The sequence below is a fragment of the Magnolia sinica genome, chromosome 9, assembly GCF_029962835.1.
Source record: "Magnolia sinica isolate HGM2019 chromosome 9, MsV1, whole genome shotgun sequence".
NCBI classification, from domain to species: Eukaryota; Viridiplantae; Streptophyta; class Magnoliopsida; order Magnoliales; family Magnoliaceae; genus Magnolia; species Magnolia sinica.
In genome coordinates, this window is record NC_080581.1 from 71,274,805 (window position 1) to 71,298,581 (window position 23,777).

The 23,777-nt window shown below is 37.3% G+C and overlaps 1 protein-coding gene across 2 annotated transcripts in view; it reads left to right on the forward strand.

The window, feature by feature from the left end:
• LOC131255636 (serine protease SPPA, chloroplastic) overlaps positions 1–23,777 on the forward strand; it is a 105,579-nt gene that overhangs the window by 67,223 nt on the left and 14,579 nt on the right. For both annotated transcript variants that reach the window (XM_058256400.1, XM_058256399.1), the window contains exons 7-9: positions 11,798–11,964; positions 17,564–17,633; positions 20,637–20,791. In XM_058256400.1, coding sequence (XP_058112383.1) covers positions 11,798–11,964; positions 17,564–17,633; positions 20,637–20,791 — 392 coding nt within the window. The remainder of the gene's footprint in view (positions 1–11,797; positions 11,965–17,563; positions 17,634–20,636; positions 20,792–23,777) is intronic.

Below are 23,777 nucleotides of genomic sequence, written 5' to 3' on the forward strand. Positions count from 1 at the left end.
TGCAATGGGCTGTGCAGGGGGCCCAATACATATAATACTTGCTCTGAATATCCTTCCCCGCCTTAACAAATGCACTCCCATTATCCGTAACAAACTGCACAATATTTCTCCTCCCAACATCTTGCATGACGTTGTGCATTAGTTTGTAAATGTAGTTAGAATCCTTGATCTTACTACTAGTATCTATACTCTTTAGGAACACCGCCCGTCCCCTGGAATAGACCATAAAATTTATAATCGGTCCGGTCCAACCGTCACACATGATGGTACAGCCTTACATCTCCCATGATTGCCGATACGAATCAACGTATGTCTTCATTTATGCATGTTCATCATCCAAGTATTTTCCCATGATCTGTGCAGGTGTGGGCGGCTGCATACCCTCACCCCCACACTGCACTTCACTTATCATATTTTAGAAGTGCGGGCTTGCTGCGGCATTTGCGGGGATTTGATCGTATATAAAAAATTTTGCTATAAATTTTTCAACTTTTTTCCTCACATCCCCTCCACTAAACATCTTCTTTATTTTCTTTTGTGTCCCTCCTGCCTCTTTGTACATTCTCGGATCTGAAGGTAGATCCAGCACCCGCATGCTACTACTCCTACCCATGCCCCATATTCCTCCCCGCCTACTACCCTCCCCTGATCCACCCAACATTCTCCCCTGCTCCACTCCGCCCACCACGCTCATGGATAGACCCCTCAATCTAGGCCTACTTGTGTCCCACCTCCTATTTTGATCCCTCCCACTGATCCCGTATGGACTCTTGAATTGCGCGTCTGTATTCGGGATCATCATCATTATCGAGATCCACTATATCATCCTCACTTGCATACGGTGGCCGCCCCAACTCCTCCCTAATCTCCCTCTCCCGCGCATGTCGTTCATCTTTTGACTTCACATTTTTTTCAATATGGTCTTCATCTGTTCTCGCACATCCTGTGCGCACTTAGGGTAATCCATAACATTGCAATACCCTCCTGCTAAATGCTCCTTTAGGCGGGTTACTGAAACAGCCTAGCTCTATGTCCTAGAGGGGGGGTGAATAGGACTATGCCAAATTATAATTATAACAGCGGAATAAAATAAAGAGATAGCCAAATAAAATAAATCAATTCACAATGCTGAAATAAAATCAACCTCAATAAACAAGTATTGAGAGGTTGATACGAATTCAGTTCTAAGGACAACCTTACACTATAAAAACCAAGGGTTTATGGCAGGACAACCTTATTTCTAGAATGTCCTTTGTATCAAAAACTCAATCTGAAGAGAAATAAATAAATAGTAAGGAATTGAAATAAATTGCAGGAATTTAAATCTAAATTATTACAACATTCTACACACTTGCTTGAAATGTAAATTTTACAAATTCACATCCACACATACATCCCAAAAACTTGAATGATAAAAGATATAAAACTTAAGCAAGCATTCAAACCACAAGACAAAGAATTATAGTGGTTTGCCTGTGTGTACACCAACTGTTTCACAACAGCCACACAGAATGCTACTCCACTCCTAATATCCTCACACGGGATATTAGCGTTCACTAACAAAATAGGTTTCACAGGTCCACCTAAAACCTTCCCAATTGTGTCTTTTTAACTTGGGTTTACACAATTCAAAAACCCACACTTTCTGAGTTTTCTGGCTCTCCTCAGATAACCACACAATGAGATTTTTCTGGCGAATCTCAAACAAAAACCAAAAGAATAGAAATTTTACATAAATGTAAAATACCTGGATTTCTCCTTTCGTAGCAACTCGGAAGAACCAATCAGAGTAGAAGTTCGAATCAACGTTCAATTTCCAATACTCACTTAAAATGGTTCTAAGTTCTAATTGATTTTAAATTAAATCAAATGGGCTAGCTCTATTTGATTTTGATTCCAAGAAGAAGGAATTACAGAATTTCCCCTTTTCAAATCAGATTGGAATGTAGATCAAAATCAAATAAAAATAAGCTAACAAAAGAAAATATTAATTATACACAAAGTAGCTTAAAATGAATACTAACTTATCTCAGAGTGGAGCCTTGAATTTCTTTGAATTGAGTTATGAAATTCTGAGATTCGTGCTCAATTTATAGAAGTAGAAATCACGTCTACGACTGGTCTTAGGGAAACTTCGACTGGTCATAGCTTCAACGTCATTTTGAATTTTTAAGCGCGATCTTTGAAAACCGTTCTACGACTGATCATGGGGTGTCTACGACTGGTCGTGGACCACCTACGACCGGTCGTAGATGACCCAGGACTGGTCGTAGACCGCATGAGTTGGTCGCTGTAGTTTGAGTCGAGGACCCACGACTGGTCGAAGTTCGAGTCGTGAACACACCTATGGCCGGTCGAAGGACCTCCAGGACTGGTCGTGGGCTAACCGAAAAATTTCGAAAATCTTCAACAACTTAGGACTGGTCGTGGAATTTCTTGGACTGGTCGAACCAGTGCTAGGACTAGTCGAACAAGGTCTAGGACTAGTCTTAGAACAGACCAAATTCATATATAAACATACAGTTTGAATTATGTATCCGAAATGACCTACCCTAAGGTCAATCTAAGGTTAATCATACCTAGGACATGAAGTATGGACATTGAAACTCCATTCTATCAAATGATTGTTGACCTTTGAACTTTTTAAAGCTTGAGATCTCTACTTAATGTCGCTTGATCTTGAGATCTTCGAAAGCTTGACATCAAACTTCAACTTGAGTTGCTCTTCAGTCTTGAAATGTACTTGAGTCTTGTACTCTTTATTGATGTAGCTCTGAACATTGATGTTTACAGTACATGGCTTGACTTGGCTTGAAGTCGATCATTGTACTTGAAGCACTTGTGAAGCAGTGTCTGGAACATATATAACAACATACAAACACAAGACACAAATAGAGTTTTGGCACAACAAAATTTGACAACCAAAGGAGCATGAGACCATAGCACTTACAGTTACCCCACCACTCCTCGATACATGGCCACATAAATCACAAATACTCCTGAATCGATTATCGGGAATGGGCCGACTGTACGTCCACCCTATATCAGGTTGTCTCCCTCCTCTTCCTCCCGACATATTTTATCTGTAAAATAATATTTTATCTATCCATTGAGATTGGAGAGAGTCAAAATCAGATAGATCCACCACTCAGATGGGCCACACCACATGGAACAATGAGATTTGATGCCAACAATAAGTTAGTAATTAGGGGCCACCATGATGTGGACCTTCAATCAAAGCCGTTAATCAGGTGTAACTCATTAAAATAAAGAGAATGTACAAAATTCATCTTGATAAAAGAAACTCAGGTGGGCCTCACAACGTTTTTTTTTTTCACTTTAAAATTCACGAAGAAACTCATTAAAATATGAAATTTGTTTTTTCACTTTATTCATGTATTTTTAACATTATTAATTTATTAACGGATTAGATGGAAAATAAACGTTATGCTGGGCCATGTAAGTTTGATCTCATTTGAACCGTTCGTACAACTTAGAGCTCGAGGCGCTTACGCGCTCGTCCTTGCACGACACGTATGTACAGCTGCACAGCTGCACAGCTGCTTTCACCTTTTTGTAGGTTGCGTGTGGGAGGCGGATTAGCTACTGACAGGTTGAGACGGAGCCTAGAAGTGACGTGACCAAGTTCTGTGGGACCCGCCATGATATATTTGTTGTATCTGCACTTTCATTCATTTGAAGATATCAATTTAGGGTAGGAGCCAAAGAATGAGTCAAATCCAAGGGTCAAATGGACCCCACCATAGAACACAATGGAGAGAGTAATGCCCACCGTTAAAATTTTCTAAGGCCTAGAAAATAGTGGATCTGACTCATTCTTTGTCTCATGCCTTAAAATGATACACCCAAATGTATGGACGGTGTAGATACAACACATACATCATGGTGGGCCCCACAGAACTTGGTGCGTCACTTCAGTAGGCAGTTTGGCTACGCAACCCGTCAGTATCGTGCGTGGGGAGACGGATTGGCTACTCCCCCTGACATCGGCGTGCGTTGTGGGCTCCACCATAATGTATTTGTTTCATCCATTCCGTTCATCCATTTCTATGGATCATTTTAGGGATTGATATAATAAATCATAGGGATGTAAATCGAAGGTGGACCACACCAAAGGAAAACAATAATGATTGGATATCCACCATTAAAGTCCTCCTAAGGCCCATTGTATTGTTTATTTGACATCCAATCTGTTGATTGGGTCCTAAAGACCCAGATGAAGGGAAAAAATAAATATCAGGTTGTTCCAAAGTTTTTATGGCTCCCACAACGTTTTTAATGGTCAACGTTCATTCAACACTGTTTCCTGTAATGTGGTCCACTTGAGTTGTGGATATGTTTCAATTTAGGGCTCTACGCCTAAAATGATCAGTAAAAACGGATGGACGGCATGGATAAACCACGTGTAATCACGGTGGGCCCAACAGAGTTTACTCAGTAAGATAAGAGCATACTGAGTAAACAATTTAACGTGAATGCCCGTCAGTGATAAGGGCACGAGACGTCACCAAGTTACGTGGGTCCCACCATGATGTATTTTCTCTATCTACACCGTCCATACATTTGAAGAGATCATTTTATAGCATGAGCCAAAAAATGGGTTAGATCCAGAGCTCGAGTGGACCCCACCATAGAAATCAGTGGATAAAGGTTTCAACGGTGGAAAGCATTTACCCCATCGGCGGGGAAGCGGATTGCATACTGAGTAAACTCTGTGGGATCCATTGTGATTTATCTATTTGATCCACATCGTCAATCCATTTTAAAAGTTAATTTCAGTTCCATATACCCAAAAAAAAAATTATATCCAAAGATCAAATAGACCACACCACAGGAAATAGTGTGAAATGAGTGTCTACCATTGAAAATTTCTAGGGGCCACCGAAGTTTTGGATCAAGCTAATATTTTTTATTTCACTTCATCCAAGTCTTTTTTATCTTATGAACATGGTGGATGAGAAACAAATATCACTTTGGGCACTAGAAAGATTTCAACGGTTGAAATCACTATTCCCACTGTTTCCAGTGGTATGGTTCACTTGGGCTTTGTATATGCTTCAATTTTAGGCTCAACGTATAAAATTATGTGAAAAAACTTATGGACGGATTGAATAAACCACATACATTCAAGGTGGACCCAACTGAGTTTACTCAATATGATAAAAGCGTACTGAGTAACTAGTACACAATCCTATTTCCATCCGCCGAAGCGGATTGCGCACTGTGTACTGAGTAAACTCTGTGGGGCCCACTGTCATTCATGGATTTTATCAAATCCGTCCATCCATCTTATCATATAATTTCAGGGCTTTTGAAAGAAAAATTAATCATATCCAAAGCTCAAGTGGACCACACCACCTGAAAAAGTCTGAATTGAAGTCTACCGTTGAAAAGTTCTTGGGGGCCCACAGAAGTTTTAGATCAAGATGATATTTGTTTTTTCCATTCATTCATGTCTTTGTGATATTATGAACAGTTTGGATGACAAATAAACATCATCGGGGGCCTTATAAATATTTCAACGATGGAAATCAATACTTCCACTGTTTCCTTTGGTATGGTCTACTTGAGATTTTGATATACTTTATTTTTGGGCTCAACCCCTAAAATGATCTGGAAAAACGGATGGACGGCGTGGATGAGCTATATACTAAACAATGGGCCCTACAGAGTTTACTCAGTACTGAGTAACTCAGTACGCAACCCGATTTCCCCATCCACCCCTCTTTTCACTTTCCCTCTTCATTTTCACCTCCATGGCTCTATCCACGCAGTCTGATCCAGTTCGTCCCCTCAAATCTCGTTCCGGAAGGAACGGTTCGTCGATCCGGTCTGATTCCTCGCCGGAATCTCCGAGAAAGAGGGAAGATGAAGAAAATAGGAAGAAAATCGCACTTACCTGTCGAATGGCCTACCTCCGATCACCGCTACAGCCAGGTACCCCCCCATTTCTTTTTTTTTTTTTTTTTTTTTTCTAATTCAAATTTTTTTTAGATTCTCCATTGCTCGGATCCGATTTTTATGGTGTGTGTGGGTGGTTAGCTATAGTGGGACTTGTGAGTCCCCTGCAATCCACCCGTGACTGTCCGTGCGTTGATGTCCGACAATAATGGAGAGGAAATGGCGCGATATCATCGATATATTGTACGATATCGACGATAATATCGGCCGATATTTGGATTTGGGATTTTTTGGTATCTTCCGGATGTTATTGCGAGTATATCATCTCGCAGTGGTGCGATACCGAATCGATATTTGAAACACTGGTCTTAAATATTGATATTTTTGGGTAGTGACAAATATTAGATGTGTGTGTACATATGCGTGTGGGAGTGCGCGTGTGCATGTGTATGTGTGGGTCTCAAGCAAGGTATTCCGTATCACTAATGGTGGTCGTAACAGTCACCACCGTTACCAATACATTTATCGGTCATAATGGCTGATATGTGGGCATAACGATCGATACAACCCCAAGGTATTCAAAATCAATTATGTATCGGCCGTAACGGCTGATGCGTAATGGTAACGGTATCAACCGTTACGAGATATAGCCCTGAAACAGAACATCTTGATTTTTTGGGTTCATAACGGCCGTTACGGTACCGTAACAACTATTACGGGCCATAACCCTAAAGAAAATTGGCCGGGGGGGGGGGGGGTGTTACCTTTTTCTTTTCTTCTTCTTCTTCTTCTTACTACTGTGGCTGCGGCACTGCTGCGGCAGTTGCTGCTGCCCTTCTTCTTCTTCTTCTCTCTCTCTCTCTCTCTCTCTCTCTCTCTCTCTCTCTCGCGTTTCGGTCCCCACTCTCTTCTTTCACTCTTTTCTTTTCATTTCCCTCTCTCTTCTTTTCATTTTCTAGAAAAAACGAATGGACTATGCGGCTATGAAACAGCCACACACTTTTCTTTTTTTATACTCTGCAATCAACACAGCACAGTGCACACGCACTGTTTTGTTACGTGGGGCCCACCTTGATTTATGTGTGGTAAATCCATGCCGTCCATAATTTTTCAGGTTCGTTTTAAGGCACGATCCTTGTAATGAAGGGATCCAAATCTCAATTGGACCACGCAGTTGGGATTGAATGCCCACCGTTAAAATCTTCTTAGGGCCCGCTATAATGTTTATTTTCCATCGAACCTGTTGATGAGGTCACATAGACCTTGACCTTGATGAAGGGAGAACACAAATAACAGCTTGATCCCAAAATAAAATGTCTTAGGAAATTTCTAATGGGGGTATTAAATCCTTATTTTGTGGTCCACCTAAGATTTGGATCAGCCTCATTTTTTGGACCATGCCCTGAAATAAGTTGGCAAAAAGGATGGACCACATGGATATACAACAAATGCATTGAGGTGGGCCCCACTTTTAAAGGCATGCTCACTAGTGGTCCATCGAAGATTTAGATCTACCCAAATTTTTGGACCACGCCTTAAAGTGAGTCGGCAAAACGGATTGACGACATGGATATACAAATACATCGAGGTGGCCCGCCTGGCCCACTAGTGGTCTTGAGATCTGGATTTACCTCTTTTTTTTTTTTCCAATACCCTTAAATGAGTTGACAAAACGGATGGATGACATGTATATATAATACATAATCGAGTGGACCCCACGTACATGGCCCTAAAAAATTATACATGAGGTATGTCAACTCAAAATTAACCAATTAAAATTTGGGACCATTGTTGCTAAGTCACAATCCCAAAACTAAATTGTTTGAACAATTTTCACTATTAGTGTGCAAACAATTGTTTTTTGAAATAGGACCATTTGATATTTTTCTTTTTTCACTGTCTAATAAATGTCCACTAATCCATTAGTAGGATAAGTGCCAATAGATTGCATTAATTTGAAGCTAGTTTAGGGCATCAAATGGTCCCCTAATCAGCCCCGAATTGATAACACTATTTACCCCAATTTAATTTTAATTTTTTTAAAGATCTATGGAGGAAAATGATATCAAATTGTTAGGTATATGAATTACATAATAGGATACAAAAGTCCCTAAACTCTATATACTGAAATGAAATGTATGTAGGTCACGAAGTATGCAATGCACTAGCACTTTAAATAATAGGAAAACTTGAAAATATAAGATGTTTTCGTATTACATTCATTATAATAAATTTATATAGATATTATATAATTAGAAAACTAAATATAAAATGTTTGCTGTTAATTCCAAGTTGTCAGGTTCATAAATCCATCAGACAACCCGATATAGCATTCTTACAAAAGAGTGGACTATTACACCACCATAAACATGCTCCAAATTATAAATGAATGCATATTTGGAATATTTCGGATTTAATGGACATTTTTCCATAATTTTTTGGCACCGTTACACACCCTGGCCGATACGGGGCGTATTTATGGTAGCATAACGGTCCACTCTTTGGCAAGAGTGTTATATTAGGTTGTCTGGTGAATTTATGAACATGTTTATGTGTCTCTAATGTTTACACATCACAAGCAAGCATTAGAATTAGAAATCGGAAAAAAAAATGCGTATATACTACAATTTTTGAATTTTTTCACTTCAATCTACTATTTTAATCCTAAAAACTATAGTACGAGTGGTCAAAATCTGTTGTAGAATGATGTAAGATAGTTTTTGGAATGAGAAAAATGGAAAAATCGGGAAAAGAAAAAGATTTGCATAAAAAAACATGGCTGATTTTTTATTTTTATTTTTTCTTTTTGTCTTGTAACGGTCGATACGGTCCCCAAAAAGCCAACTATCCCGTTTCACCCTCGTATTGTGCAACGGTCATAGCCATTACCTATACGTATCGGCCTTTACGGCCATATCGTAATGAATATGGAACACCTTGGTCTCAAGTCCAATTCGTTGGACCAGAAGTTATGGTCCACCTAGCAGATAACATGCAAACTGTTAAGTGCATATGACATCCAACCCTTCCAATAGGTTGGCCCCACTATGAGGATCACGTAGTGAAATATGGCACACCGTACAAAATAATGTTTAGCCATTGATAATAGAAAAATATAAGTGGGTCCACTCGATGAGTGGATATGGCTGATTTTTGTACAAGGCAATCTTCATGGTGAGACTAACCTACTATACGAGTTGGATGTTCGATGTAGGACCGTTGTATGGACTCAAATATTGTGTGAGATTAACCAACAAAATTAAATTAATTAATAAAAATCACAAAAACTTGCTGCCATCATCACAAATACCAAAATTGTGAAAGGAGATAATGCATAATTCAAGCCTAGGTTACCAAACATCATCCTACAAGACCATTGAATAAGGGAAACTAGGATCTAATGGATGTAAGGACATCCAAATATAATAGGGTAAGCTTATTTCCTAAAGTCTAATACTAACTAAGGTGAAATTAGGGTTTCGGGGAATTAGGGATAATGGGGTAAATTGGGTAAGGGTTTGGGGGGTTTAGGTGATAGGATAAGAGAATTAGGGTTTTGGATGGAGGGAATGTAGGGATTTAGGTTTAATTGAAGGTTGTGAAGAACTAAGGTTTGGTAATTTGGGAAAATAGGAAGATTTGGGATTTATCGGTTTAGAGTTAGGGTTTGGATGTTGATGGCTTGGGAAGAAGGAGAACGAAAATCAGAGAACGTGGAAGAATACCTTGCTTTTTTATGTAAAGATGAGAGCGTGGGGGATAGAAAGAAGCCTCACACTTCCATTGATGAAGATAAGCTTCGCACCAATCTTCCTTCCAATTCACATGGAAGTTACCCCCACATCACATGAAGATGGAAGAAGAAAACAAGGAGCTTTCTCTTTGTTTTTTTTTTTTTTTTTCCCCTCAAAACCAAAGTAGTGAGAGGTCACATGCCCTCCTCTCTTTTATAGCCTTGAGAACTTTTCAAAATTACAATTTAAACCGTCTCATGAATTTTGACCAAAATAACTCTAGTCTAATGAAAAATCAAATAAAATCACTTGTAAGGTGTCCAAAACATAAATCAATCATAAACTAAATCTTAAAAGAAAATAATGTCTAATAATGATGAAAACGATCTACGATCAACGGCCTGATCGTCACGTCCTTTGAATCAGACGATACAAATAACTCCCTAAAGCAACCCATGTGCATCTTCTCAGTGTGGGGTCTTCCAGATGCTCGCACATGCACATGGGGTCGTCAACATGATCATGGGTACTCGCCTAGCCACAGAGAAATTGGTGATGCCCGCTTCCTCCTCTGGTTCGTATACAAAGGTGTACGTGAAATGATGTCCTCATCAATGTCGCATGCTCTTGACAAGTTGCGATTTATCTGCTTAGTCACTAGTGGTCCAATTGGTTGGACTTGAGACCACACACAGATGTAGATATATGTATGTTTGTTTATATGGGGTTTGTTAATGTCCCTACCAAGGAATGTTTACAACATCCCTAAACCTTTTAAATGGCACATTGGGTGACCTATTGTCGATATGAACTATTCATACAACTGGGAGCAAGCTATGGTGCAGAAATCACGGCTTGCCCTTAGTTGTATCATGTACGAATGAATGAATGGTTTAGATTGACGATAAGTTAATGCATGTGCCGGTTGAAGGGTTTGGGGACATTGCTAATGTCCCCATGGTTTGCGCATACACATAGGTATAAGAGCTTCTATGTATAGGGTTATGGGGATGTTGAGGGCAATTGTGGAGTTGGAAGGAAGGTTGAAGGAAGGAGTGGGATTCCTAGTGGGTGATGGGTATAATGTGAAGTTTTGGGATGATATTTGGTTGTGCGGCTCTAGATTGAAAGATGATTATCCAAGACTGGCTTTGGTGTCGTTGAATTGTGGTATCTGCAGCTCCATGCTTCTCATGGCAAGGCTTGTCATGTGTTTGGACCCCGCCATGTAGAAGGACTTTGAAAGAGGAGGAGGATGAATTCATTGATCTCTCAAAACAGCTTTTGAGGGTAGTGCTCGGATCGGATAGGGACTAGTTGAAATGGTTCCATGGTAAGTCAGGCTTATTTTTGGTCAAATCCTTAACATTGTTAAGCGGATCGTCTTTGGGAGACATCCCGGCTCATTCGTCCTTTGTTTGGTCCTATGATGCTCCTAAGAAGATTGCAGTTTTTGCTGGTTGGTGGGATGGAATTAGGTGCTCACTATCGATAATCTCCTTAGAAGGGGATTAATCCGAGTCAATTTTTGTTCTCTTTGTTGGAAGGATAACGAATTGGTTGATCACAATCACCTTTTCGTCCATTGCCCGTTTGCTAGGGGGTGTGGAATAAATTTGTGTGTGTGTGTGTGTGTGTGTGTGTGTGTGGAAGGATAACGAGTTGGTTGATCATGACCACCTTTTCATCCATTGCCCGTTTGCTAGATGGTGCAGAATCAAATTTTGTCATTGTGTGTGTGCATGGAAGGATAACGAGTTGGATGATCACGATCACCATTCCGTCCATTGCCTGTTAAATTTTTGTCATTGTGTGTGTGTGAGTGTGTGTGTGAGTGTGAGACATGTTCTTGGTTAAGTTTCTCATCTTTCATTTTATTTTCTTATTGGAGACTAGAAGTACTATTTTTCATGCCTATCATCATTTGACTTGATGTTAAAGCTTATTTTAACTTCTACATTGTGTCTTTATGATCAATCTCCACACACCCTTATTTTTGGAAAAGTTCTGCTCATTCATTTAGTAATTTTAGTTAGTGTAAAATTAAAAGGCAATAAAATTTGTAAAACCTATTTTGATTGTTCTGCTCACAAAGGATGGAATTTATTGAAGTTATGGATATTTCCTTAATTTGAGTGTAGGAAATATTCTAGAGTAAGGAATTGGACACTTGGGTTGGGACAAGGCAAAGACCAAATAGCTATAATCAGAGCTTCTGGAAGCATTAGTCGTGTTCGCAGTCCATTGAGTGTCCCTGGCTCCGGTATTATTGGTGAGCAATTCATTGAGAAGATCCGTACTATAAGGGGTAGGTATTATGTTCCTTGACTTTCAAGTATTGTGCTACAATTTAGTTTATATCTTCTCTATGCGTTAATATTCTCTAAGTTGACCTTAACATGGAAGCAATGTTTATCGTATTGGACAATGAATAGTTGCACCAATTATTTATCAGAAAACTTGTTTGATATAAATGCATAGTTTTAAATTTACAAATGGAAATTTGCAATGGTTTTGATATTTTACACGTACATACACATACACAACCACATGTACATGTACATGTAATTTCTTCTAGTGATTGAAATGTAAATAAAGAAATTTTTGTCATACAACTCCATCACCTTCACTCCCAATTCTTCCTCACCAACCTTGACACGTGTTTGACAAGAATCCAAGTCCAGCCTACATGATCGCTTTAGTAACATAGCACAGTGTTGTCAAAATCCTACAATTTACGATTTACAAATTGAATCCCACCTTGAATCCCTTTTTATAAGAATCCTGTGATTTTATGATTTGAATCCTACGATTTACGATTCGAATCCCAATTAACGATTCAAATTATACTTGTTCTCGTCCATTTTAAGCTTCGCTTGGTTCGCTTGGCTTTCATTTTATGTTTTAAAATTGGTGGGGGCTTTAAGAATCGTTTAGAAGGAAAAAAGAATCATTTAGAAAAGGTAAATTATTTTATTATGTTCTTTATAAAAGATTAAATGATATATATTCTCTTCAATCTTAAATCATAGAGCTTTTAAAAAAAAAAAAACGATTTCTTACTTCTTAATTGGTTGAAACGCCGAATTGATGTATAACTTATCAGAATGTTTTATGGATGGTTACAATCATGTTGACTTGATATGTATTGTGGAATGATGGTTAGAAATCAAAATATCTTTTTTCGTCTTCTACAAAATCAAATGCCACTTTTCCAACGCAATTCTACATTTGAGAAAGGTAACAAGAACATAAATTATTAAATGATCCTCGTATGTTTTTTAAGGGAAATATCTTGAAAGACACAAAAAGAAAAGAAACGAAAACGAAGTATAGATAAGAATCCTTTATCACTATCATGACATGGCATTACTTGGTGCATATTGATGGCAAAAGGATGATTGATGAGTTTTTAATATTTATTTATTTACTTATATTTATATTTTTCATATATATTTTCAATTTTTTAAGAAAATTATATATATATATATATATATATATATATATATATAGAGGCATGCTCACCTACGCACGTGCACACCTTTACACACGTCATGGGTGTCAAATCCGAATGGTCCATAATATGCGGAATCCCATGAAACCTTAGGGGGTGAATTTTCACCCTGATCTAAGATTCTGGTGGGCCATAGAAAAGAGAAATTCAAATCAAGGGAAGAAATTGTTTGCATTTTTCATGGCCCACTGAAGTTTTGGTTCAAAGTAAAAATTGGTACCAGGGGGTTTCACGAGGTTCTGCTTCATGTGGACCGTTTAGATTTTCGAGACTCATCAGAAATGATTTCTCAAAAAAGTTCGTATGTAGTCCGTACGAACTGGTTCGCAGGTGAGCGTTCCGCTATATATATATATATATATATATATATATATATATATATATATATATATATATAAATCTTATGATTTGCAATATGATAACGATTTTGACAACATCGACGTAGCAAATGATGTCAAAGCCCTTAGGTCTAGGTTGATTATGTGGAATCCATAGGAAGGGGGAAAAACATACATAAACACAAGCATGATGATCCATCCATCCATCTATCCATCTATCCATGAATGCATAAAAAGATACATAAGCACATGCATAATGATCAATCCATCCATCCATCCATGAATGCATAAAAAGATGCATAAATGTATGCATGATAATCCATCCATTCATCAAGCCATCCCGCCATCCATGCATGCATACACACATACATAAACACATGCATGGTGATCCATCCATTTACGCAACATCCATCAATTTATCATGCATGCATGAATGCATGCATACATATTCCATTTTAACACACACACACACACACACAAAATCCATCCATTAATCAGAGATCCTACCATCTATCCAGGCATCCATACGTACATACATTATACATACACGCAACGTTTGAAATATCGGTATCGTGTTACGTATTGCATCCTTGGGATACAGATATGTATCGGTTATCGCACGGGATATATCGTTTGTATCGGATAATTTATCACACTTTTGGAAAACATGGGCAAACATTGGGAAAATAGTTGAATTTTTCAATGAAACTTCAGGGATCGTTAAAAAAGACCTTAATACACACTTTCAAATCATAACATCTCAAAAAAGAAATGCGCATAATACATTTCCTTTATATAGGATCCTAAGCTATGTGTTGTCTGATTGAACTAATGCAACTATATTCAAATTCAATGCATAACATTTAGAATGTATGTGATGATCATTTTATCAAACACTCCTAAATACTTGAAATTAGTCTCAATTGACAACTAATTGAAGGAAATTTTTGAAAAAATAAAAATTAATATTTTATTTTTTTATTAATTTATAATTAAAAATTATTTTTATTTTCTGAAAATTGATAAGGACTTAACAAATCAATAGATCAGCCATCATGGATGCTTGATTGCATGTTTGGAGTGCAACATTACAAGCAATTTGGGAGAAATTTGGAAATTTTCGAATTTTTCCCAAATCAGACCACCTACACTCAAAATTTGAAATTACAGTGTTTGTGAGATTATCATTCATCAAGTACTCCTAAATACTTCGAAATTAGTCTCAATTAATAGTTGGTTAAAAAAAAAAACATGGAGAACATGAAGAACCAATGAATATCGAAATCAAAGCTTCAATTCCTTGATTTTTCATACAAAACATGAAGAACCAATGGATTTGTAACCATATGACTCTGATTTAACATAATTTCAACAAAAAAAAAAAGGATCGAAAATTGAAAATACTTACCAGATTGAACATGTGGGATATATTAACCCTAACTGTGTGTTTTGCATCGCACAGGTGGGATGCAAGATATATCGTGGGATATATTGGCCAATATCGTCGATATTTAAAACATTGCATACACGCGTGCATACAGTGTTTGAAATATCGGTATCGCTTATGTATCACATACTTGGGATATAGATACGTATTGGTTATCGCACGAGAAATATCGTTTGTATCAGGTAATTTATCTCACTTTTTGGGAAACATGGGGAAACATTGGGGAAATGGTTGAATTTTTCAATGAAACTTCAGGGATTGTTTAAAAAGACCTTAATATACATTTTAAATCATAACATCTCAAAAAAGAAGTGCACATAATGGGTTTTCTTTGTATAGGGTCCTAAGCTATGCGTTGTCTAACTGAACTAATGCAAGTATATTCAATTGAATGCATAAAATTTAGAGTGTATGTGATGATCATTTCATCAAACACTCCTAAATACTCCAAAAATTGACGAGGACTTAGCAAATTAGTAAATCAACCCTCATACATGCTTGATTTCATGTTTGGAGTGCAACATTGCAAGCAATTTGGGAGAAATTGGGGAAATTTCAATTTTTTTCCCAAATCGGACCACCTACACACAAATTTCGAAATTAGAGTGTATGTGATGATCATTTCATCAAATACTCTAAATACTGCAAAATTAGTCTTAATTGATAGTTGGTTGAAGGAAATTTTAAATAAAAAAAAAAATTTTAAAAATGGAGAACGTGAAGAACCAATGGACATCAAAATCAAAGCTCCACCTCTATGATTTTTCATGTAAAACATGAAGAAACCAATGGATTTATAACCATTTGACACTGATTTAACGTAATTTCAACAAAAAAGGGATCTGAAATTGAAAATTTTCACTGGATCGAACATGTGGGATATATTGGCACCACCCATGCATTTCGTATCGCAAAGGTGGGATACAAGATATATTGTGGGATGTATTGGCCGATATCATCGATATTTAAAACATCGCATGCATATTCCATTAAAATACACGTGTACGCATACACATTCAAACATTAATAAAAAAAGAAGAAAAAAATCAATCCATTCATCCAAGATCCAACCATCCATACATGCATCAATGCATACATACATACATGATACATCCATGATCTATCCATCCATGCATGCATGCATGCATATACACATACACTATATATATATATATATATGATGAAATTTTTTTCAATAAACAAATATTTTTTTAATTATCTTTAATTGAAAAAAAATTGATTTTTCATCCAACAAATGCAACCCATCGATTAAATACATTGACCATATCACCATGAATAACAAAACATCATAAGAAATTGAAAGTGAGAAAAAAGAAAAAAAGAAAAAAAGAAGTGTAAACTATTTTTTTCATTAAACCATTTTTTCGAAAATATTTATAATAAAAAGTTTTGAAAATTCAAGAGATAATCATCAATCAATCAATCAGCCCCTTATCATCATATTAAAAAATCGGGGCCCCAATTAATTGTTTTATGGAAGAAATTGAGGAAAATCATATTTCCCCAATTTTCTCATTTTAATAATAGATTCTTTTGATTTCTCACCCAAATCCATGTCAATGAATGAGAATTATGCCTAGACATGGATTTGCAGTGAAATCCATGAGCAAATCAAAGAAAAAAGCTATTTTTTCAAGTTTTTCATGCCAAGCTTCCGGTCCTCCGAACCTTCGATTTGTGATTTCTCCATGAAATTGGATCTTCAATCCGCAAGCCCTAATGGAGAGGTGTCAAAACCCCTTTTACAGATATGGAAGTAAGGATCCCAAAAACCGCCTTGTTTTCCTTTAAAAATAATAATAATAAAAAATCCTGTCATTTACGCTCAGTTTCACTGTGCGACTTTTTTACCTCTATTGGTGATAATATTGCTAATACAAGCGACATTTAGAATATATACAAGCGAGCCTGGGCGATTTTTTGGAATATATCGCCGTGTCAATATTTTTGGAAATATCTCCGATAATTTGGTGATATCTAGAAACAGAACGATATAATGTAGTTTCAGTATCACCCACTCGGTGATACCGATGATATCAATATTAGTGGTGATATTCAGAACAATCTTTTCACAAACCCTCTACCTAGAGGCTGCTCCTGCTTCAAATCACACTTTGGACTTGTTTGCTTCTTAGATGTTTATGCTTGCTAACATTTTGAAAAGACATTTTCCCACTTCCAACACTGGATTATGTTGCCATTTTACATTTTAGGCTTATCGCAAACATAGGCCAAAGTCATCCAATCGGTTGCTTTGATCATCCGACCTATATGATTCTTGGGGTAAGGTCCATCCATAGAAGAGACCAGCAAATGAGCAATATAGATGTAGTTTATGTCAACAAAAAGTGTCATGTGCACAGGAGTTAAGTGTGATAACCGCGATGTATGCATTTAGCGTAGCAGTCTTGCCCTGGGTTTAATAGACTATTGCCCATTTTGTCATCATCTAAAGTGACCTTTTTATTTTCCTCTTGGCAACTCTCTAATTGTGGTGTATGTTCTACTTTATTTATTTATTTCTGAATGGTGTATGTTCCACTTTATTTATCACCGGATCATTTAAGTCTGTTTTCTCTCTTTTCAGATTCAAAAAAATATAAGGCTGTTATCATACGGATTGACAGCCCTGGTGGTGACGCTCTTGCTTCTGATTTGTAAGTGCAATGTTGTTGATGCAAAGCTCTCATTGTATTTTATTTTTTTATGAAGAATTAGCATTTGATAGCTAGCTTGACAAGGGGGAAAAAAAAAAGAATTTGCACTTGCTGACTGGACAATTAGCATCTAAAGTATCTAGGGTTGGCAATGGTAATAGCGATGTTATCAGTGACTATGATTATTTAACTGTTCAAGTACAGTTGATATTGTTGAGGGCCTGAAGCACGGTCAAAATACGAGTTTGGGAATGGAATCTGTGGTTGATTACGTCCCACTCCTTTGTTTGGCAAATGGTCCATTCGTATACAGTAATCATATTGTAGCGGGTATTGTTTAGTGGTAAAAGTGTGATTCGTTCTATTAACAACTGAAATGGTTAGTGGCCCTTTTGGTTTGATTCTTATTCAGATAAAAACCTTTATTTCTTAAAAGAGTTATTCCTTTAGCCCTCAATGCCAGATTGGAAGAAGAACATACATTCTCGTAATTTGTATACAAAGTTAATTGGAAATTGGACAACAAAATTCAATGGATTATGTAATCACGAAGCATTATTTTTAGGTTCTAGGAACATCTGTTGTTTGAATTGAAAGAGTCTGTCAAAGAAAAGATTGACTGTTTAAATTCTCTTTGTAGCAGAAATTTCAAAATCCATGATGAAACAAAAGGCTCTTGTTATGTATCTAGTTGGATAAGAGAGATCAGCTTTCCCTGTATTTTTGCGCTCTTTACAATGAAATTAGTGGTATTCATATGACTACCAGTTTAGTTGCAAGGTCTCTCATTTCCTGGCTCCTAGCTGTTTATACTTGCCAAAATTTTGAAACAGACTTACCTATTCTGCACCCAAAACCGCTGTGCTTCTCCTTGTACTTTCTGCAACTTATGAGCAGTGTTTTCTGTATCAGTATCAATGGATGTATCGCACCCTTGGGATACAGAAATATATCGGTTATCGCTTGGGAAATATCAGGTGTATCACATAATGTATCACTGTTTTTAGGAACCATTGGGAAATTGGTTGAATTTTTCAACAAAACTTCAAGGGATGTTGAAAAAGACATCATTACACACTTAGAAATCAAAAGATCACAAAAAACAAGTGCACATAATAAGTTTCCTTTGTATAGCTTCCTCTACACTGTTCTGCATAATCCAAGACACCTGTCATGTCATTTCTTAGATTTATAAATGATATGAACTGATTTTGAATATAGTTGCATTACAGGTGTCTTGGATTATGCAGAACAGTGTACAGGAAGCTATAGCACACCCCAACACGAAGACCCGACCTGATCGTATCATTTATAAATCTAAGAAATGTCATGATAGGTGTCTTGGATTATGCAGAACAGTGTAGAGGAAGCTATAGCACCCCCCAACACGAAGACCCGACCTGATCGAATTTTGTATTTCGTACAGGATATATAATTTCTCTGTGGTGGTCAAATTGGGGTTATAAATCATCCGGCCTTGAAGAAGCAAAAGCTTTCTTTTTTCATAAACATAACATAACATTCCTTTGATGTTTAGGGCAAAACACCCTTATAAATTAAAAATTACATTAAATGACCAAAATACCCCTACAAAAAAGTTTCAAAAAAAAATTCGCAAAAAATTGTACGCACATAGTCTCAAAACTCAAGTAAATAAAATATTCATAAGATAAACTCAAATCCAAGATGCCCGATGGGCCCTAATGATAGCGCAATGAAGGTGGGCTATGATGATCCTACAGTCCGATCACACCATCCTCGCAATCTAATGATTCAAATATCTCTTTGAAGCAATTTACACACGTCGCAAACACATGTGCAAGCTCTTCAACTTCTAGAGACCCAACCTATACCTGTCATCTAACTACCTTGACACAAGTAACGCACACCTCCTGGGTTGATATACTTGAGTTGTCTAATGTCCGCATCAATAGATGTGATGGTTGGACAGATAGATGGGATGGTTGGACTAATTTCTTATGACGACACATGCTTTTATACCCCATTAAATGGAAAAACTATTATGTATGCATTTTTTTTAATTTTTTTTAATTTTTTATTCTTATATATGCAAATGTGTATTTTAGCATCTCTTGAAATTTCATTGAAAAAATCCACTATTTTCCCCATGTTTCTCCACATTTCTGGTTATCGACGATATTATTGGCAATATCGATATTGTTTCCATATGCCCGACCAGTGAAACTTGAAGCAGTATTGATACTTCAAACACTGACAAGCATACACACTCTATCTGCTGCCCCCATTCTCTCTTTTTTCTTTTTTCTTTTCTGTTCTTAATCATTTTCTTCCTCTCTGCATTTGCAAAATGTCACCATGCTGGAATTATTGCTTGAAAATTTCACTTCCATATACAAGTAGATGCTGTGCTTTTCACGCATCCAGAAGGGTGGCCCATACCTTCTCCCTTACTAAGGCCCTTTCCTCAGAATCTCTAGTTTTACTAAATTTCGTTCATTCACATGTAACTACACTGTTTTCCAATAAAATTCTTTATCTCGGATTCCTAATCTCCCTGCCTTGGTTAGTGGTGAATCTCTTTCTTCCCATCATTGATAGAGATTGCTGCCTGTTCGCATGCCGAATCCACTGCATCGAGCAGAATGGAGAAAGTCCATCATGCTTTCAATGACAAATATTTCAATGTGCCAAGTTGTTCCACTTTGTTCAATGTGAATATTGTGAACTTTCAAATGCACCTCTAGGGAGAACAAATCATAATGCAAAACACTTAAAAGTAGTAATTAAAACAGATTAAACTTCAGTTTGATAACATTATTGTTTCAATGCTAGTATGACTTGGAGATAACCTACAAAATCAATTTGGTCATTTGAGACATTGGATATCTACAGTGGTCATTTTGCTCTTAGTTATAGATCTCAAACATATATTGTGTTTCTAGGCAAATATTTCTCTGCAAAATATCCTATTCCAAATTTTCTGTAATTTAAATGCTTCAATCCTTGATGTTTATCTGACAGAATGTGGAGGGAGATAAAGCTTCTCTCGGCCTCCATACCTGTGATTGCTTCAATGTCTGATGTGGCTGCAAGTGGAGGTTACTACATGGCTATGGCAGCAGGAACTATTGTTGCGGAGAATCTTACCTTGACAGGTTCAATTGGGGTTGTCACAGGTGAATTGGAAACACATCATCTTATACCCAATAAAGTTAGATATATGAAGGCCAAAGGGAACCTCTGATGTGAATAAACCACAAAGTTGGTTCTTTCAACCATGCTATGTATTTGAATATCCACTATGCATATAATTAAATTATAAAATCCTGATTCACTGGTCCATACAAGTAGTGCCTATGGTTCACTGATCCTGACCATTGATCTGACGGATCCACTATGGGTGAACAATGCCTCAGAAATCTCCCAGATTGGAGGATTGTAACCCTTGATCAGTGGCTTACAAAAAGATGGTGGATGGCCTAAAAAGAATTGCAGCAGTATAAAGAATGTTGAAGATTGGATGGATTGGAGCTTACATTCTGTAAATTTTTTGAGGCCCCCGCCCTCCGTGGTTGGAAACATAAGATGAATTATCTTGATAATTGAATGACGGGTGGCATTTGTCTGTCTTGGCTGCCAGTGGAGGGTACTACATGGCCATGGCGGCATGAACAATCAGTGAATCTTACCTTAAATGGTTCAATGGTGTTGTCACAGGTGAATTAGTAACACCTCATCCTATCCCCAATAACCTTAGAAATATAAAGGCTGGATGGAACTTTATGATGCGAATAAACCACAACCTTGGTTCTTTCAACCATGTTATGTATTTGATAACCCACTTCCAATTTGTTATTGTGGAACTTTAGAATATTCACACACCTATCCATTCAAGTGGGGCTTATGATTCAGTGATCCAGGTCATATCTGATTGGTCCATCATGGATGAGGACTCTCGCAGAAATCTCCCAGATTGGAAGATTGTAACCCTTGATCAGTGGCTTACCAAAAAGATGGTTGGGTGCCTTGCAGAAGCAGTTCAGAAGGCTGAAGATCGGATGGCTAGGATCTTCCACTCCCGATTTTTTTTCCCCTCATCCATGCTGGGAACATCAGATCAATGGTCTGGATAATTGAACCATGGGTGGCACTTGCACCAAGTGGGTTTCCAGGCCTTAGACTTCATCTTTGTTTTTACCTTTTACCATGCTGTTCTTTAGATATGACAGCAAACTAACCCTTTGAACGGATTAGTAGCTAACTTATCAAAGAGCTGAAGTCCACTGTTATATCAAGAGTTAGATTAAACAGTTTGATCAAATGTAAGATTAGCTACAAGAATTTTGAAGAGCATCTTTACAACTCAGAAGGGTTACCGACAGTTAATATTGAACTTGCATCTTCAAAGTTTAAACATGCTTGGGCAGAAATGAATTTTCTGTACAAACATTTGCACTCAGAGACAGCTAGACTTTTGGTATGAATTTCAGAGATAGTGCCTGGTGGACAATATTCCATATTTAAACCCAATTTGTTGAAGTGATCAAAATTTTAGTTGGTGCAGAAAACAATGCGATGGCTACGATCTGGCTTATCTTGAATATTCATGAAGCCATATTGCAACTTATTTCATTACAGAACATTGCTAATTGATGAATCAATCTCGAATCATTGGATAGCAATTAATTCCTCCATTTAATGTCCATTGGTGATAAACTAAAATTAGCTTCCAACCAATTCAAAGTAACATGAATTTTCTTTATATATATATATATATATATATCCACGAGCCATGGAAATTCCTGATGCTTTATTGGTTTTTTATTCTACTTTCATGAAATTTCCAGAAGAAATTTTACAAATCAATGACAATGACCTTGAAAAAGGTTTAAAAGAAAGACCCAAGTTTTGTAACTCCTAATCTAATATAATGAAAAATGAAATTGACAATGTAACATGTTATTGGAATCATGCACTTCTATAGAAGATTGTAGATCCTAGAAGAATCAGATCTAAACGGGGAGATCTGTTTACAGCCATATCTTTCTTAGTTGGAAAGCTCTTCATCCAAGTTTTGTATCTTCTACTCTCATTGGTATTGACTAGGGGTGCAACTTGGGTTGGCACAATACAAACAAAATTAGGCCAACGCAAACTTAAGATCCCATTTGGTTGAGGTCGGATTGGGCTTGGTTTGAAAATCCTCAACATGACCTAGTTTGGGTTAGGTTTGGGTTGAGGCCTCGGGCAACCTGAACTTAACCTTACATGCAGTACATATACATGAGTTATGACCAATATGCATGATATAAATGTGAAATCATGGCCTAAATAGAAACTAGGGTTCATGCAAGTTTTGACCTGCATGATCAATGGACCACCATTATTTTTGGTCCATTAAAAATGTTCACATTTGTCTCTACTGGATGAGTGGCCAAAATCTTTGACATGTGTCTCATCCGTTGGGATCTCTCACGTGTTCCACCCTCTCACATGAGGGGCTCTTAATTGAATATTCGTGAGTTGTTACTCACAACTCAATCAGAAGAATTCATTTTCCCCCATGATGGCTCAGGATTGAGGATGTCTTGTCTCCCATTAGGGCTCACAAGCCGAGTGGTCTGATGATTGGAATTCTCCATGTTGTGAACATACTATATGGGCCATTGTGAGAACCTTACATTGAATGATCAATTGCGATCATCACTATCAGTAGATGAATTCAGAACAAACAATTAGAGATTTTTTTAATCATGTGCCCATTCAATCTAAAAATCAAAGGTCAAATATTGTATACTTTATTTTGCTAGTATAGTTCTGTAGTTACATGTGTTACTCAATGGTATTATTTAGTGGTTAGATGTTTTGCTTCGTGTATTAATTTGTTAGTTGTAGGTGTTAATCTGGCCTAACCTGATCTAACCCGACCCTACCTTGGATTGGGTTGGGTTGGGTTGGGTTGGGTTAGGTCTTGGGCCGACTCTTGAGGTTGAGTTGTGCTTGGGTCGACCCTCAACCCAACCTGACCCGACCCGAGTTTGCACCCCTAGGATTGATGCAACTGCATGTGGCAATAATTTCAGAAAGTGGCATTCCAATGCCACATATCAGTGCCTGCGTTGATTTAGTGTCAGGGCCTTTTCTTGTGAATTTTGTCCAAGT